Source organism: Canis aureus, chromosome 9, assembly GCF_053574225.1.
Source record: "Canis aureus isolate CA01 chromosome 9, VMU_Caureus_v.1.0, whole genome shotgun sequence".
Lineage (NCBI taxonomy): Eukaryota > Metazoa > Chordata > Mammalia > Carnivora > Canidae > Canis > Canis aureus.
The window spans coordinates 36235650-36253013 of NC_135619.1; the positions used below are offsets into that span (position 1 = coordinate 36235650).

Consider the following 17364-nt stretch of genomic DNA (forward strand, 5'->3'; position numbering starts at 1 on the left):
GACCTGATAGACTATGACACCTCTCATCCCATAAAGCCACAGCTTTCAGTGGTTCCCATATACTGATGAAATAGTCACTAGTATCCAAGAATTCCAAGTGGTTATTTTGGACATATCCATTAACCATAAAGGCAGAGTGGTGTAGAGGAAATACACAATCTTTAAAGTCCTACACAGCTGATTTCAAAACCTGCCACTTATAAGCTGGGTGGTCCTGAAAAAATTACTTCTGTGATCTCTTTCCTCCTAGCTCCATAGGATTATTGTATTGAATGATACCAAATTCCCTGCATAAGTATTTCAATCCATGTTCTTTCTCTTGTGGATCAAAAGTTAAGAATGGCCTTTTCATGCAACTCTTTCTGCCTATAATTAGATGGTTATAGCTTCAGATTATCAAAATTATGAGTTGTCCATTTGACCTTGGTGGAGTTTTTTGTTTTTGTTCTTGTTTTTATAAGTAAGCTCTATAACCAACATGGGGCTAGAGCTCACAACCTCAAAATCAAGAGTCTCATGCTCTACTGACTGAGCCAGCTAGGTGTCACTTTTTGGCCTGGGTTTTGAATGTTCAGCTTATACCATATACAGGAATGCCTATTCCACTGCTTGACTGAATCCTTGGAATTAAAACGGCTGTAGAATTGAGTAGGGGTTTATTTTTATTTAAATTTTAGTTAACATACAGTGCAATATTGATTTCTAGAATAAAATTCAGTGATTCATCACATAGATGTTAAGTGTTTTATAAACTTTACCAAAGTTTAATAATTCATCATTCATGGAAAGACATTCACTCAAAATTCATATTATGAGTCATCTGCCAAAAGCTAGATTGAATGAAAATAAAATCCATACACAGGAACATTGAACAAATACAGTAATAGCCCACAAACCTTTAATAGAGCTTAATTCTGGAAGGCTTTTCTGTATGTCATCCAAGATGTAGTCTGTGCCTTTCATAACTAATTGTTAGATGTGAAAGTCGTTTTTTCATTAGATGAATCACTGATTAAACCTGAATCTGATGTCTGGTAAGGAAATGAATATATCCAGACTATTCTGAAACACACATTTATGTGACCTATGTGACATTGAGTATAGGAAAAAATGTAAAGACTAAGTGCTTGCTTTCCTAGAATTTTGAATATAAAAGGTAGAGAAATGCTTTAAGTATTAGCTGTTATCTGTGGGATTTTCTTGAAACACTTTTTCCTATAAATAATTAAAAAAATTGAGTTAGTTGATAACATAATTTTTGTAATGTCTAATTGCTTGATTTATTGATTTGATAAAACAACTGTCAAATTTAGCTTCCTGGAAAAGAAAACAATAGCACTTAAATCTTAGTAATGCTAAAAAGGGTTGAAAACCATTTGTTCTTTCCCCCACAGAACATGGACATTTTGTTTTGTTTTACTGGCCCTTTTGCCCAAATTAGCTCTTGAATAAAGTACCCTAAGCTGCAGCTGCAGAGTTCTAATAGCAGGTGGGCATACTCCTTCATCTTCCCCAGGTCTGAGTCTCAACCACAATGCCAACCAAGCCTCTCTGTTGTCTAAAAGTGGAAAAGGATAACTCGAGGCTTTTGTGGCCCTCAGGGAACTCCCGCTGAAGACCACTCCCCATAAGGAGGGAGGGCCTTGCTAACTTCCCAGTGCTGCATAGGAGGGTTCCATCGCGATGCCCAGTTGGTGGCGCCTGAGAGCTTCCTAGGGGCTGCAAGAACCCACGGCTACTAACAGGTATTTCTCTTTATATTTCTGTTTCTACCAAACATACTGATTTTACATTTTTAATAGTGATATTAAGTTTCCTCCTTAAATTTAAATTAATGAGTATATAACAGTATTAACTATAAGGAATTAAAATTAAATTTAAAAAGTAAATTGAAAATGAACGTATATAAAGAAAGATTGAATAAATAGTTCAGGTGGTATATAGCAAACAGGTGGAAATGCAGATGAGTGCACAAAAATTATTTGGGGGCATTTTGAAAATCAAAGTTTGACAGGGAATCAAAAATAGAAATAACTCTTCATTATGCTACTCAAGATAGTTTTTCAATAAAGTCCTCAGAGGGGCTAATAAGCAGTGTAGTCTACGGAGCATATACTCTGGCTTCTGGGTTAGGCAGACACAGTTCAAATGCCATCTCTGTAAGTCAACCTTGGGCCCAAGATTCTCATTTGTAAACTAGGAGTCTTAACCTCATAAAATTGGTATCTGAATTAAATGACATAGCACGTATAAAAAGAAAGTAGTGGTGCTCATTCATTCCTTTTGACTCACCCTTGAATAATGTCAGCTGTTTCTCTTCGTGACTTCTAAACTGGAAGTAGGTCACAATTATTTCTATTCCAGTCTTTTTTTGGTAATATACTAGCAAAATAGAGAAAAGCAGCATATTGAACTTCCCACATTTAAAAAAAATAATTAAAAAAAGATTCCCACATTTACTGCAGCACAGAGAAATCAAAAGTTTGTGTTAGTGTCAAAGTCAGATGTAGATTTTCATCTAGTTAAGGTAACCAACCTCACTGTTTCTCCTTATATGCACACAGTAAATGAACTGACACACACGCATACATTCTTGTAACAAGTAATTTTGCTCTCTCTGCTTTGGCAATTAAAAACTAAGAGCTGAAATGTTGACATTTATTCGACCTTTTTTTAGAACTTTTTAAATAAATTTTTGTTATTATCTTTGTATTCCTTTTACTATCCTCTACTTTCTCTTTGTTGTCATGTATCTATTTTTTATTTTGTTATACTACCCTATCCTATTATATTGATCTTTATTAACTGATCTTTATTGTCATTAAATCCTTTATTGTTGGTTTCTTAAAATCATTTTTGGAATAGGTTAGGAATAATTATATATGTAAAATAGTGTCATTAATCTACCACTGATAATGTTCTAGGCAAAATTTAAGAGAAAAAGATTGGGGAGAATTTAAAATCTTGAAACTGGTCATGTCAGACAGTTCTCTGGTGACTTCTAACTTTAGGCAGTTCATTCTTGCTAAAATACAGTGAACTTAGTTATGCCACCAATCATTGCTTTACATCAAAAGCCATTAGAATCTGTTTGACTATTTTTTTTAAATGAGACTCACTTCACTAACTCTACCAGCTTATGTATTCAAATACGTATTGTCTTTCAAATTAGTCTCCTCTAGAGATGATTCTAGTGAATCCATCATAGCTAGAAAAATAATGAGGGGACTTGTCTTTGCGAAAGCCTTCAAAGCTAATTTAGAAGCAACAGAAGAAAAATGAACTTTATGATTACCTCTTCTCTTTAAATAAAACCCACTTTATCTATCTTAATCAACTGTCTTATATATTCATGGGACTCAATTTTTAAGAAATCAAATATTTGGAAGGATATGTCACATGATTTGAAGGCCATTCACAAAAAGGAATTTCTAGGAAGATTGGTACAATGACAGACTTAATGCAATAAGTAGTTAGCAAAAGAGACTACTTTGAAGTTCTGTTGCAAGTTTGGGTGTTTGTTTTTAAAAGCATCTCAGTAATAAGCACATCCTATACAGCATAATTTACATGTTTCTAGGAAGCCAAAATATTTTCAATGTCAGTATTTGAGTTTTGTTTGATTAAGGCATAAAGATAAATTTTTTAAATAAAAATAATAATTGAGGGTCTTTATAGCAAAGATCTATTTTGACAGGAAAATTGCAGCAATTGAACCTGTAGTGTATAGGACTGAGACTGTCTAAAATGAAGGGAAAATAAAAGAGTATTTATGCATGTGTTTTCATATTTTAATTTGAATATGCTATCAAGAGAAACTAAAAATTACGTTTTATCGGTCATTCTTATAACAATCTTGTGATTATTTGTATTTAATGTTAAATATTACCTGACATTTTTACTTCAATTATTTTTAGCTATTCACCCACAAATGTAGTAAGGCTGACATAATTACCCCCTTTTAATTCACAAGAGACATGTATTTACCTATTTGTTATAAGGCTTTTCAAGCTAGCATGCTGTTACTGTGACAAGACTACTTTGAACACGCAGTAGGTAAAATAATATCGTTTATTGCACAGCAATCTCAATAGTTGAATGTTAATTTAACCAGTAAAGACAAAGTAATTGTAATAATATGAATGCCTTTCTTCTGATGAAGTTAAAAATGGAACTCAAATTGTACTTATATGGCTCATTGGCTTAGTAATCACTGGAAAAATCAACCACGGTGGAATGCCTATTTGCAAAGCTGCAACTAGTTACTAGAGATCCTGGTTGAAGATCTCAGTGTAGAATCAGTGTAGATATTAGTGGCATGCTAGAGTATTTGACACCCAGAGTGGATTAGTTTTAATACCTATCACCTCCATGTGACAAAATTATTTTCAGTGATAATCATGAAAGGAATAAGAATGATGTCCAGAAAAGAAGTGCAGATAGTGAAAATTATGGATATTTTGGGAGTTATTTTACTGGCTTAATAATCATGCCAGTGAAAAAAATATATAAAATGAAATATTTATTACATATCACATAAAAAATACTAATACTTATAAATAAATGTATTGTAAAAGGGCGAATTTATTTATTTATTTTTTTTAAAGGGCGAATTTATACTTACATAGTGGTAACAGTAATGCATAATCACTTTATGGTAATGATATGATTTTAATAGAATCAACACATCTGCAAAAGGTACAATTTAAACAGCTAAGTTATACCACTGATATAGCATTCTATTTCCTGAAGTTATTCTTTAGTTTAAAACAAATGATTAATAATAAAAAAATATTATTCAAATTTAGTAAAAGATTTGATGTTTGAAATAAGATTTACACTGCTCAAACAAAAAGTTCACACTTCAGATTTAGCATGTTGTCTCACTGTTGTAATAAAAACTTCCCAGAATGACTGGATCAAAGTGACTCAAGTTCTGTTTTTAATCTTTAAAATCACTATGCTAAATTATTAATTTCAAATATATTCTTTAAACACATGATTATGTTGTACCACAAAATTTGGAGGCAGACATTGCTTTCAGAGCAGGCTTTAACAATCCTCAACTGCTCTTACTGTGGAAAGGAATGAACACAGCCAAGTCCATGTGTGGGGGCCGATGGTATAATCGGGAATCCTCCAAATTAACTTACATATAAGATGCATTGTTTATTAAAGGATAAGTTATCAAAATGTACTAATCTGAAATTTACATTTTTTTTCAACTCAATAATCAGTAATTATTTAGAATTTAGACCAAAAAGAGACAGTTTTGGAGAGGATTGCTTTGCACTAACATTGTTTAGGATTGTTGGCACATGGCAATAAAAAGCAGACCAATGTTTTGTCAGTTTTATTATTGTGTTTACGCTTCTCTACAGACAATGCCTACCTACATCAGGAAGTGATGACCCTGCCCTCAACACATGACAGCATACTTTCATTTCATCTCAACCTACAAAACATGCTTGGTTTTGTGCCAGGTACATCAACTGAAGAAAACATGCAAAGATGTTCTGCACCAATCTTTACATGTTCATCAGTATTCATTTAGTGAGGAGAGCCAAGGGTTAATTAGTAAAATTAACAGTTGTTAAATAATTGTGTGTCACTGCTTCCCAGGGCTGTTGTACAACATCATTAGTTCTGCATCATATCCCACCATTAACACTATATAAAGTCTTTTTTTTTTTTTTTTTCTAACCCAATAACCTGGAGAAGAAACTCAGAGCTGGCCTTCAGTTGGCCGCAGGCTCTCAGCATGTTTGCTCCATCTTTAAGCACATTCCTGGTTTCCACTCTGTTCCTTCCCCAAACCTAGAATCTCAGTGCTACTGTGATCCTAGATTTCTGGGATTACTTCCAAAGTTTATATGTCTAAAGTATTAGGAACCTTGTGTGTTCCACCATTCAGAGGATTCGCTTTTCAAATAGGAATCCAGAGTGAGTAGAGCTTAGCACAAAGACCAAAGGTGCAATTTCTGACAGAGTGTTCTGTATCTTGGGTTTAGGGCCTTCATACCACCTTTCAGATCACACCACATCAACCACACTCTGTTTATCTTACTCACATGGTCCATCTGATACAAAGACAGTCCATGTCATTACCTCAAGATTGCAAATGGAGCATTAGGACTCAAAGCTTATGAGAGCTTGTATCTTGATTAGGACAAGTTTTCAAATCTTTTTATAAAATCACAAGGCTTTTCTATCCCAAAACTAAAACAAAAGGCAGTGCTGGTGACTATACAATCATGACTATATCACTTATTTTCTTTTTAAAGATTTCCTATATACTTAAGAGAGAGAGCATGCTCTAGCAGAGGGGAGGGGCAGAGGGAGAAGCAAACTCCTCGCTGAGCAGGGAGTTAGACTGGGTCAAGATCATGACCTGAGCCTAAGGCAGACTCTTAACCAACTGAGCCACCCAGGCACCCTATGACTATATCACTTATGTCAGTTTCTTCATCCAAAAAATGTGGGAAGAAGGCAAGATGACTAGATGATCTCTAGAGTCCCTATTACCTTCTATATTTCTATTGTACATATAAAACAAATGTTATAAGCCAAATTTTATCATCTGTGGGCACACAATTTTGGGAAAAGAGAAGAGACAAATTGTTAATAATAGGAAAATGTGATGGTGGTGACAATGATCACAGGACTCATGGTTAGGAAAGCAAATTGTGGAGTTATAATAATCTTTCCCTTATGGAAGTTTCTTGATTGGGTTTCTCTCTCCCTTTCCTTTTACTTTCCCTTGTGGTTTTTGTTGAACCATGGCCCACCATCCCACACCTGGGGGCTCTTCTTAACAAATGTTAACAAAATCACTAAGAAAAATATATAGTATGTCAGTAGTGATAAATTAGAGTTAAAAAAAAAAGAATGAGTTCTGGGGGAATGGAAGTGGGGTACGATTTTTAAATGTACAATTGTCACAGAAACTGAAGGCAAGTGTGGTGGGGGCAAGAGTGGACATTCTGATAATCAGGAAGACAACAGCAAGTGCTATGAAAAACAGCTTCTGCACCATTCAGGAAGTGACTTTGCTTGTTGCAAAACAGCAGGTGTCCCAAGGACAGGTGAAGTTGTAATTGAGAAGTACTTTTACTTTTTAAAATCAGTATCTTCATACAAACTAAATGATTTTAAAACAACTGTAGTGGGGCGCCTGGGTGACTCAGTCAATTAAGAATCCCACTCAACTTCGGCTCAGGTCATGATCTCAGGGTTGTAAGATCAAGCCCCACATTGGGGCATGATCCATGGAGCCTGCTTAAGATCCTCTCTCCCTCTCCCTTCCTCCCTCCCCCCCACCATGCTCCATCAATCAGACAATAAGATAAAAAATAAAAACCTCCCTAAAAAATTAAAAAATAAAACACCTGTGGCAATTTCACAGAATACCTAAATTCTAACTACAGTTGCAAACTACCTTCTGAAACACCAACAAAATCCACAAAGGATAATAATGCTTGAAACATCCTATTCTAGGGAATGCTGTTTCTCAGTAAGATAGAATCTATTATTTGAATTGACATTTTCCTTTTTTAGCTTTCTATCAGTAATTATAAGATTTAAACTGAGAAGTTACCTGATTCCTGGAGGTGTAAACTCCAGGGAAGGGTGATGAGAGAGGTTTCTGGGTTGAACGCGTTTTGATCTAGTTACTGAGGCCAGCAGATGTTCTGGTGGTCATGGGGTATAAAACAGGAAAAATCTTACACTGGAGTTGCACCTTGGGTCAAAGCTAGCTCCAGGGAAAAGGAGTTGGCCTTCGTCTAAGAACTCCTCTGTCCTGCACAGAGATTTCCTTGCACCATAGGTGGGGCCTGCTGGACAGTGGAACACCCATTTTTCAACAGCAACTCCGTGTGGCAATAAGAGGCAATAGCAGTAGTGGATTGGTATGATCAAGTATCAGTATTCCACTTTGTGGGTTGAAGAAGTTGAACCAAACAAAAGTCTCTTGTTTTGGCGTAGCTATTATTTGTCCATATTTATCCATATATTTATGGATGATGCATAGAGGAGGTCAGATAGTCGCATCTCCAAATTGCAAAAACATCTTTTACTTCTTAAACTGAGATGAAACAAAGTGAACTGTTTTTCTATCACCCAAGTAAAGTTTAAATCTTGGTCTCCAGGGATCCCTGGGTGGCGCAGCGGTTTGGCGCCTGCCTTTGGCCCAGGGCGCGATCCTGGAGACCCGGGATTGAATCCCACGTCGGGCTCTCGGTGCATGGAGCCTGCTTCTCCCTCTGCCTGTGTCTCTGCCTCTCTCTCTCTCTCTCTCTCTCTCTGTATGACTATCATAAATAAAAAATATAAAGAGCAAGTCAATTATATTTTAATAAATAAATAAATAAATAAATCTTGGTAGTCATTGCACACAAATATTTAGTTAATGCCATACAAATGCATAATGTTCTAGGCTGATTCTGAACATAGATCATAATAACTAACATTTGTTAAGCATTTACTGTTGATTAATCCCTAGGCCTTTTTTTCTTTTAATTTTCCCAACAACCCATGGAAGTTTGGTATTTCCATTTTGTAGAGGAGGGAAATTGGAGTTTGGCAGGATGAAGTGGTAGACCAGAATCTGGGCACAGGGCAGCCAGTGTCAGGAGCTCTTTTTATACAGTGCCTTCCAGGAAGTGAACCCGATTCTTTGGCAGTTGGAATAAGAGATCTTACATCTGTTTCCAGCACCATCCCCACCAATTTTTCTCCTTCCTTAGGTAAGAGTGAGGTTACTTTAAATACTGAAACTACCAACATTGATCCAGTCCATCTAGTCCCTAAATTAGGTTGGTATGACCATTTCTCTGCTCTCATCTTTCATAACCCTCCCTTTTACAAACTCTACCATTCAGTTTATGTGTCCTTTCCAGCAAACCTGCCAGTGACACTTCATAGTCATCTATAAAATACACTTTTGGTCCTGACTCCTTTCCACAAACAAACGACTCACTAAAATTTCATAATCAAGAGGTGAGAAAAATAGAAATGTAATTCTTTGAAATGTCTCCTTTGGGTTCAGGGAATGTACATTGTAGGGGCTAATTGTCAGAAAGTTTAATTGTTACCCTGTATCAAGCTTCCCTTGTGTGCTGGAGCACACCATAGGTGCTAATAGTGAGAAAATTTGACTGTAGCTCTGCTGTGCTCTCTTCATTAAGCTAATGGAACATTTTCCTTTCATTTTCTCCCTAGGGTGGCTGTAGGAGTACAACCTTATAATTGTTGCTCTTACTGTAATTGGAGGTGGTAGGAGTATATATAATCTTATTGTCTTTCCTATGTGGTGGTAGTTTATTTATGACCTATTGATAATTCCCAGCCAGCAGCAGAAAACTCAGTGAGTATTACATTAGCATTCCCTCCTAGGAGAGTGCCTACCAAACAAAGACTATTATTAACCAGAAGGTACACGTACTAGGGATGGCCCATCAGACCAAATATAAACTTCATCACTGCAGAGATTGACCCCTCTGGTTATCATGAGAATGTTTCCTTTTTTTCACTATAATTAATGAATTCTTCATCTTTACTTTTCTTTAGATTTATTAACAAAGTTTCATGAAACTTTTTGGGAGGCTCTCTCAAAGGCCAGTGCACATCTTCAAAGTAATGAGGAATCTTAGTTGGCCACTGAAGTCCTTAGAGTGTAATGGGCCATGAGAAAAACATTAAAATTTACCCTCCACCACCCTGATTCAGGGCCCTGGGTGGTGGACTGTATGCATAGTCAAATATCAGCACTGTCAAAACTTAAAATCTGCAAATTGGGATGTGGTCAGGTAACTGTTATGTGGCGAGCACAATACTAAAAATCTTCACAGATAATGCTTTAGTTTTATACTCCTATAGTAGTGCAGAATAATAGCTCCCAAACATGTCTGTGTCCTAATCCCTGAAAACTGTAAGTCTCTTTCTTACCTTCTATGGCAAAAGAGTCCTTGCAAGTGTGATTTAAGTTAAGGGTCATGATCCAGAAAGAATGCAGTCCTGACAACCACTTAGGACTTCTGACCATCAGAACTGTAAATGAGAAGTCTGTGTTGTTTTAAGCCACTAAACCTGTGGTAATTTGTTATAATAGCAATAGGACACTATATAACTCTCCACAGTTTCACAAAACAGACTCATCATCTCCATTTTACAGATGAGGAAGCTGATATTGCAGAGATTCAAATGGCTTGGCTTCACCCTGCTTCCTCTCACGATGCATGGGATATAGCTAGTTTTGAGTAGAACTGTGTTTTCTCTTGAAGCAGACGGGTTTTCCCAAGGTTCTGGAAAAGCTGCAAGATAGCATCCATTAGATAACTCACTAACTGCACATCCACCCTTTTGTCTTCAGTCATCAGGTTAGATGACTTTTTTTTTTAAGATTTTATTTATTTATTCATGAAAGACACAGAGAGAGAGAGAGAGGCAGAGACACAAGCAGAGGGAGAAGCAGGCTCCATGCAGGGAACCCGATCCCGGGACTCCAGGATCACACCCTGGGCCAAAGGCAGGCACTAAACCGCTGAGCCACCCAGGGATCCCCAGATGACTTTTTTTTTTAAAGATTTATTTATTTGTTTGAGAGAGAGAACAGCAGTGGGGGCATAGGGAGAGAGAGTCGCAAGCAAACTCCCTGTTGAGCACAGAGCCCAACACAGGGCTCAGTCCCAGGACCCTGAAATCATGACCTGAGCCAAAATCCAGAGTCAGGTGCCTAACCAACTGCACCACCCAGGTGCCCCCAGGTTATATGACTTTTTAAATGAGCCTAGCTGAGCTTTTTATTTTCTAAAACGTTGACAGTTTGGTAAAGATTAACTCAGCACTTCTGAAACCAGAGCTGCTTATATTGCTCTCTCTTTTGGCAGACATTTTCCTTTGTCTCACCATTTAAGTTTAGACTCAAAAACTATTTATACCAGGAGGGAATAAAGTCTGTGAGGAGAAGGGGCATAATGTGTTTCCCAGTTTGTAATAGTAACTTCAGCCAGGTACGGTCTTAGAGACAGATGTCATATTCCCATTTCAACTTCACAGCTCGCATAAATGGAGAGCATACATTTGGGTAGTCAATGGTCATTTTCCATGTCCCTAGCATCATGATTCCCTGGGTTCTGCAGCAAGTCTAGATATAGAGATCTGAGCCTGTAAGTTTGTTCTTGTTTTAAGCACATTTAGCTCTATAGAAGATAAATGTTTGTTACACATCTTCCCTAGCCTGAGGGAATATTCTTCCCCTTTCTGTGTGGTCCAAGTGAGGGCAACCCCATGTGACCTAGGCATGGCCAATCAGAATACAGTATGTTAACTCCTGACCACAGTGATTGGTTCAGGGATCAAGAAAGATGGCTCAGAGCTCTTGGGCCTTTACTGCCAGAGAAGGAAAAAAATTTCTCTTCCTCTTTGGGAAGCTATCAGAGTAACAAAAGCCTATGATAATCATGCATCTTGTGGCCATTTTTACTGAACATTTGAGGCAGTCATTTGCTGCAAGAGAGAGCAGCCAACATCCAGGAGCTGAGAATTGACAGAAATCCCAGTACATAAGCTGACAAAATACTCTTTTCAAATTTAAGTTAGATGGATATGAACTTATCATTAAAATATGATTTTTTTAATTTAATTTTTCAAAAAGGTGATATCATACCTGAAGAAAATGGCATAAAGCAAAAGCCTCCTCTCCATATTGTCTCATCTGCCCATTCCCACCACACAGGTTAATAATGGTCATTCTTAATTTTTGTATGTAACCTTACAGGTTTCCTTCATGCATGTACCAGCAACTATAAAAATACATCTGTATTTTCTCTATTTTAGCACAGAAAGTATCATTTTTGACATTGTTCTCCAACTTGCTTTTTTTTTTTTTTTTACCTAACAATATATCTTGTCAATCTTTTTCCTAACAATAGATAGAAAACTTTATGCAGCTAGTTAATATTTCAGGATCCGTTTTGATCACAAGGAACTTGAAAAATCAGGTTGATTTTAAAGAGTTGGGTCAACTCTATATGAGAAAATAATGTTCTATATATTCTTTGATGTTCTATATATTCTTTGCTTCATGGCAAAGAATATATAGAATTTCTAGGCTCCCTTCTTAGTAGATCCAAATCTTTATTCACATATTTACAAGCTTACTGTTCCCCAGAAATTAACACCAAAATTTAGGGTGCCATGAAAATTATGAATGAGTGACCCTAATAATAATAATCTCAAAAAAATAACCCAGGAAAAAAGAGAACTGTGGCATAGGTTGGAAATCTACAATTCAGTTTGGTTCACAAATGTTTTCTTCACACAGTGTTTAGTTTTAACTACTTGGTAATATTTTAAAACTTTATATTGGGCTATTTCATATTAACATTTTAGTATTTATAATATATCATTTCAATATTTCATATTAAATACAGATTTCTGGTTTCCCTGGACAACTTGAACTGCTCATTTCCACAAGGCAACAACAGACTAAAGTTCTGTCGCAAGTTCTAGGTAGGTGCCCAATAAACACATGTAGGATTTGCATTTAAAGGTAGCAGGTTAAACATACACATTTCCTCTGACACCCTTACCAAAACTCACAGAAAGTATTATATTAGGATGGTTTTGAGGAGGGTTTTTTTTTTTCAAAAGCTATAAAGACTCAAAGACAATAGGAAAGAAGATGATAAAAAAAAAAAAAAAAAAAGGAAAGAAGATGATAGCAACAGTATGTTAGAGGCTGGAAAGCAAGACAACAGGCTTCTCACCTAGTAAACCAGAGAAAGTTGAGTCTTAAGACAATGGTGGAAAAGCAAAAAACAAAAAAAACAAAACAAACAAACAAACAAACAAAAAACCCAAAAACAAACAAACAAAGCAACCCAGCATGCTTTGCACATTAAATTTCTAAAGCCTTAGGAATTGATGGCCCCAGATACCTAGGAAGATGTATATGAAGATGAACTCTGAACGAGAAGAGTGGGAGAAGGATGTAACTAGATCCCATCCCTTCTTCTACTGGCAGAGAACCAGTTCCTGATTCCTACAGAGGGAGGAGAAAAAGGGTCTTTGGACTTTGCAGAAGGGTTGGCCAGGAGCAGTTAATAATGTTAGCCTGATACTGAAAATAGAAGAATGAAGTGAAATATGTATACATACTAAATGTCAAAACTACTGCCAGCATGCCTCTCAACTTGGCTTCCAGAAAGCAGACCACTTTATAAATTCAGGGAGGAGTAATAAAAGTTCTTCTTTGGAAATCTGAACCCACCAATAAAAATGACCTGATGTGGGCTGGGAGTTCTCATAAACAGAGCATCCTGATCACTCTCTAGTGAGACCCATAGCCATCAAGCCTCTCAGGCTAACCAGAAAACCTTCATTGAGCTTTTAAGTGATCAATTCTTAATTATTATCAAGCAGCTAAGGATTCTTAGATATCTAAAGGAAGTTTCCATCATAAAAGATAATGTCCAAAATGAACCAAAGGAAAAAAAACAAGTTGCAATTTGGAAGAAACAAAGACTATAGAGGGAGATGAGATGAAAACTTTTTAAAAAAGCTATTATTAAAATCTTCAGAAAAATAAAAGATGATATTGCATCCATAAAACAGGAGATTCTATTAAAAGAAACATTCAGGAAAATGCAAAAGAAAAAAATTCTTGAAAATTAAATGTATGATAACAGAAATGAGAAATTCAATAAATTGATTAGAAGAGAAATTGAGAAACTCTCCCAGAAATCAGATTAAAATACAAGTAGAAAATACAAGAGTAGGCTTAAGAAAATTAGAGGCATACAAGGAGATATAATACCTGAATAATAGGGTGACAGGGATGATAAAGAGGTAGAAATCACCAACAAAAATGTTCATAAAAATTTTCCAAAAATAAATGACGAACATGAATTTCCACATTGAAAATGTCCAATAAATTAATAAAAAATAGACTTTATACTAGGCTCCTAAATATGAGATTTCAAAACTTAGAGGACAATGAGAAGATTCACAGTGTTTCTAAAGAAAGAAAACAGATTACATATAAACAATCAAGATTGAGAAGCAAATAAGACTTCTCTAGAGATCACAAGAAGTTAGAAGAAAATGGAATATTTCCTACAAAATTATAAGGGAATATAATTTCCATTCTAGCATTCTCAGCTCAAAATATCACTTAAAGGAGACATATTCAGAGATTCAAGTTCCTCAAAATCTGTTTCCTGTGTATCCTTTTTCATGTAACTACTGGAGGAGATCCTCCACCCAAAGAAAGGTGGGGTAGACAATTTTAAAAACTTGGAGTCCAGTAGAGTGGGAATCTTAAACATTCAAGAGGCAAATAGAGTTCTTGGGATAAAAGCTATCAAATGCCCCTGTAGGTTATGTCAGAATCACAATTCTAACCTGTATTTCACCCAGTCAGACACATCTACTGTGTCAACCATTAGCTTAATACAAAACTTAAGACTTCTTCAAATCCAATTTGCATTATGATCACTAATATCCAGAAGGGTGAAACATTGGGGGTGGGGAATGGGAGCATTTTTTCACAAATTTCCTTAAAAAAAAGAAGTCAGTTTTGCTATATGATAATTGAAAACATTTATGCTGTTGAAAGGAAGGATTAGTCCTTGTGTCACATTTTCCTGTTTCCCCATTCTCAACTTCCTCCAAACCTATCAAGACCTATGTAACAGAAGTAAGATCTTAAATACCTTTTGTTTGTTTTTAATATCAACATAAGTACTTTACTATAAAGTAAACTCCATAGTTTGTTCTTTCATTAATTTTTCCCTGTTCCTGGGTCATGCTCTAGGATATCATATTACATACATGTCTCTTTAGCCTCATCTGGTCTGTGACAGTTTTCAGACTTTTCTTGTTTTTGATGACTTTGGCCAATTTAAGAGTGTTGATAAAGTATTTTGTAGAATGTCCCTAAGTGTGGGTTTGTCTGATGTTTATTATCATGGTTAAACTGGGGATTATGGGTATTTGGGAAGAAGACCGGGGAGATGAAATGTCATTTTTGTCACATCATATCTGGAGTACATATTGTCAGTGTGACATCACTGATGATGTTAACCACGATGCCCTGGCCCAGATAGCATTTGCCACATTTATCCATGTAAAGTTACTTATTTCTCCTTTCCACACTCTATTCTTCAGAAGCAGATCACTAAGCTTAGCCCACACACAGGGGTGAGGAATTAAGATGGGTGGGGAGTATCTATATAAAGCATTTGGAATTATTCCCTTCTCCTTTTTTAATTTATTTGTTCAATTATGTATTCATGGTTCTTTATTCTTTGGATTATAATCTATTACAACCTTATTTATTTTGTTGCTTAAATTTTCCTGGTTTGTCCATTGGTAGCTCTTCTCGATTGGCTCCTATTTCCCTTTGTTATGCCTCATTTCCTGTTTGTGTTTTCAGTACTTCCCTAGTTTCTGGCATTACAGGATGCCCTGAGTTCATCTTGAATATTTTTCTTCCTCAGCCCTATAATCAGCCATTTCCCCAAAGAGCCTGGTTCTTTTTATTAGAGAATATCATATACCCCTAATTTAATGCTGTGATTCTTTTTTCTTTTTCTTTTAGGACTCCACCCTCTGTCAATTTAAGAGCTATTGGAAATATCAGGAAAGAGATTTCGGTAAGTTTCCTCGGGACTAATGTAGACTTTATTTTAACACCTTACTCTAGCTTCTTACAAGACAGAGACTGTATTAGTTGCCCCTTATCCTTGAAGAACAACAGTATTAGAAATTGGAATTTTCAGTCTTAACCTTATATCCTTAGAAATATTATTTGACTCACATTTTACAATCCATCTGAAGAATGCTAAACAGGTATTCCAAGAATTAAATTCAATGATATTAAGTATTTTAAGAGCAGGAACCCCATATATACATAGGATAGTTAACTTCTTAGTTTTTTGCATTTTTATTAGGAATATCTAACAAATTTTATAAATCCCATACTCTGACTCATTGTGTGTGCATAGCTAGTGTCATTTTTCTTTACTTGAAAAAAAGATGTTTTCACTCTACACATAAAAAGAATAACCAACACTAGAATTAAAAAATTACTTTAAAAAGAGTTAATCTGAAATCTATACTATATAAATGTGAATTCAAAGTTAATTGTATTCTTTTTCCAAAAAGCTACATTTGCACTTACAGATACAAGGCTCAACTCAACTGTCTGTGTCAAATGACTTAATCTGGTTATTAGACTTATGGAGAGATTTAAGCATTTTAGTGAAAGGGGACAAATACAATATTCTTTTGTTTAAATTAAGTTTTGCAATTCAGAGGATTTGTTCATTTGGGCCTTCAAGTTCTGTCTTTCAACATGAGAGTCTTGAAGGTAGAATCTTTGCTTGAAAGGCTTTTGCCTTTGACTCTAACTTCTACTTTGAAACTAACCAAAAAGAAACTAAGTGTATCAGAAGCATACCTAATCTCCTAGAAGTCAGCATTGCATCCAGTGTATTAAAATTAAAACCTTCCTTTTTTTTCCCTCCTCCTTAAATATGCATCTAGTAATAAAAGGCCAGTCAGCTGGGTTAGGATAAAACAGGCAATGTTTTTCCTTCAGTAGTTCATTTGGAAAAGTCGCTTTGCTAATTGAGAAAAATTTAATGAATTTTACTTGTATTAGAATAAAGGTGATTGGCAACAATGTACTCATTTGAGAAAGTCATTACATTTATGTATTGTGTTTTCATGTAAATACTTTTGCCAAATGTATTAGCAAGGAATATAATATTATGGTTCATGGTTCTTGTAGTATCTGAAAAGAATAATTGTATAACTAATCAATGAAAACAAAGTAAATGTTCCTCTTGGGTTTGTACAATAAAAATGGAATTAAAATTACTCAGGCTCAAAAATGCAAATATAATGCATCTCACCAGCAGAAAAATAAAATTCTAAAGGCAGAACTTGTATAGTAAGGCCAGTATTTCATTTCCTCTCAAAAGTCTTCATTTGATTCCCAAACTGATCACTTCAAAATTCACTTCCATGCATTTTTATAAAGTGCTCAAATATTTCACTGTTTTTAAAACAAAATTATCATTGATTCTACTGAACAGGCTCACTGATATTCAGAACATATTCTGGGGAAATTAATGCTAATCAGTACAGCAGCAGCCACCAAAATAGCACTGTAACGTATTAGACAGTAACATAAGATTAAATTCACATTAAACTCAAGAGCAAATAACCCATATTAATTTAAACAGATTTAATCCTGGGAAAGGGCAAAGGTTAGAAATGATCTGAAAGATAACCAAATTGTAGTGAGAACAATAGGCCTTATATTAGACAACGGCACCCCCTACTGGAAGCCTG

At 35.5% G+C, this 17364-nt stretch overlaps 1 protein-coding gene across 3 annotated transcripts in view; it reads left to right on the forward strand.

The window, feature by feature from the left end:
- Window positions 1–17364, forward strand: part of AP5M1 (adaptor related protein complex 5 subunit mu 1) — a 57166-nt gene that overhangs the window by 27993 nt on the left and 11809 nt on the right. For all 3 annotated transcript variants that reach the window (XM_077909410.1, XM_077909409.1, XM_077909415.1), the window contains exon 7: window positions 15605–15659. In XM_077909410.1, coding sequence (XP_077765536.1) covers window positions 15605–15659 — 55 coding nt within the window. The remainder of the gene's footprint in view (window positions 1–15604; window positions 15660–17364) is intronic.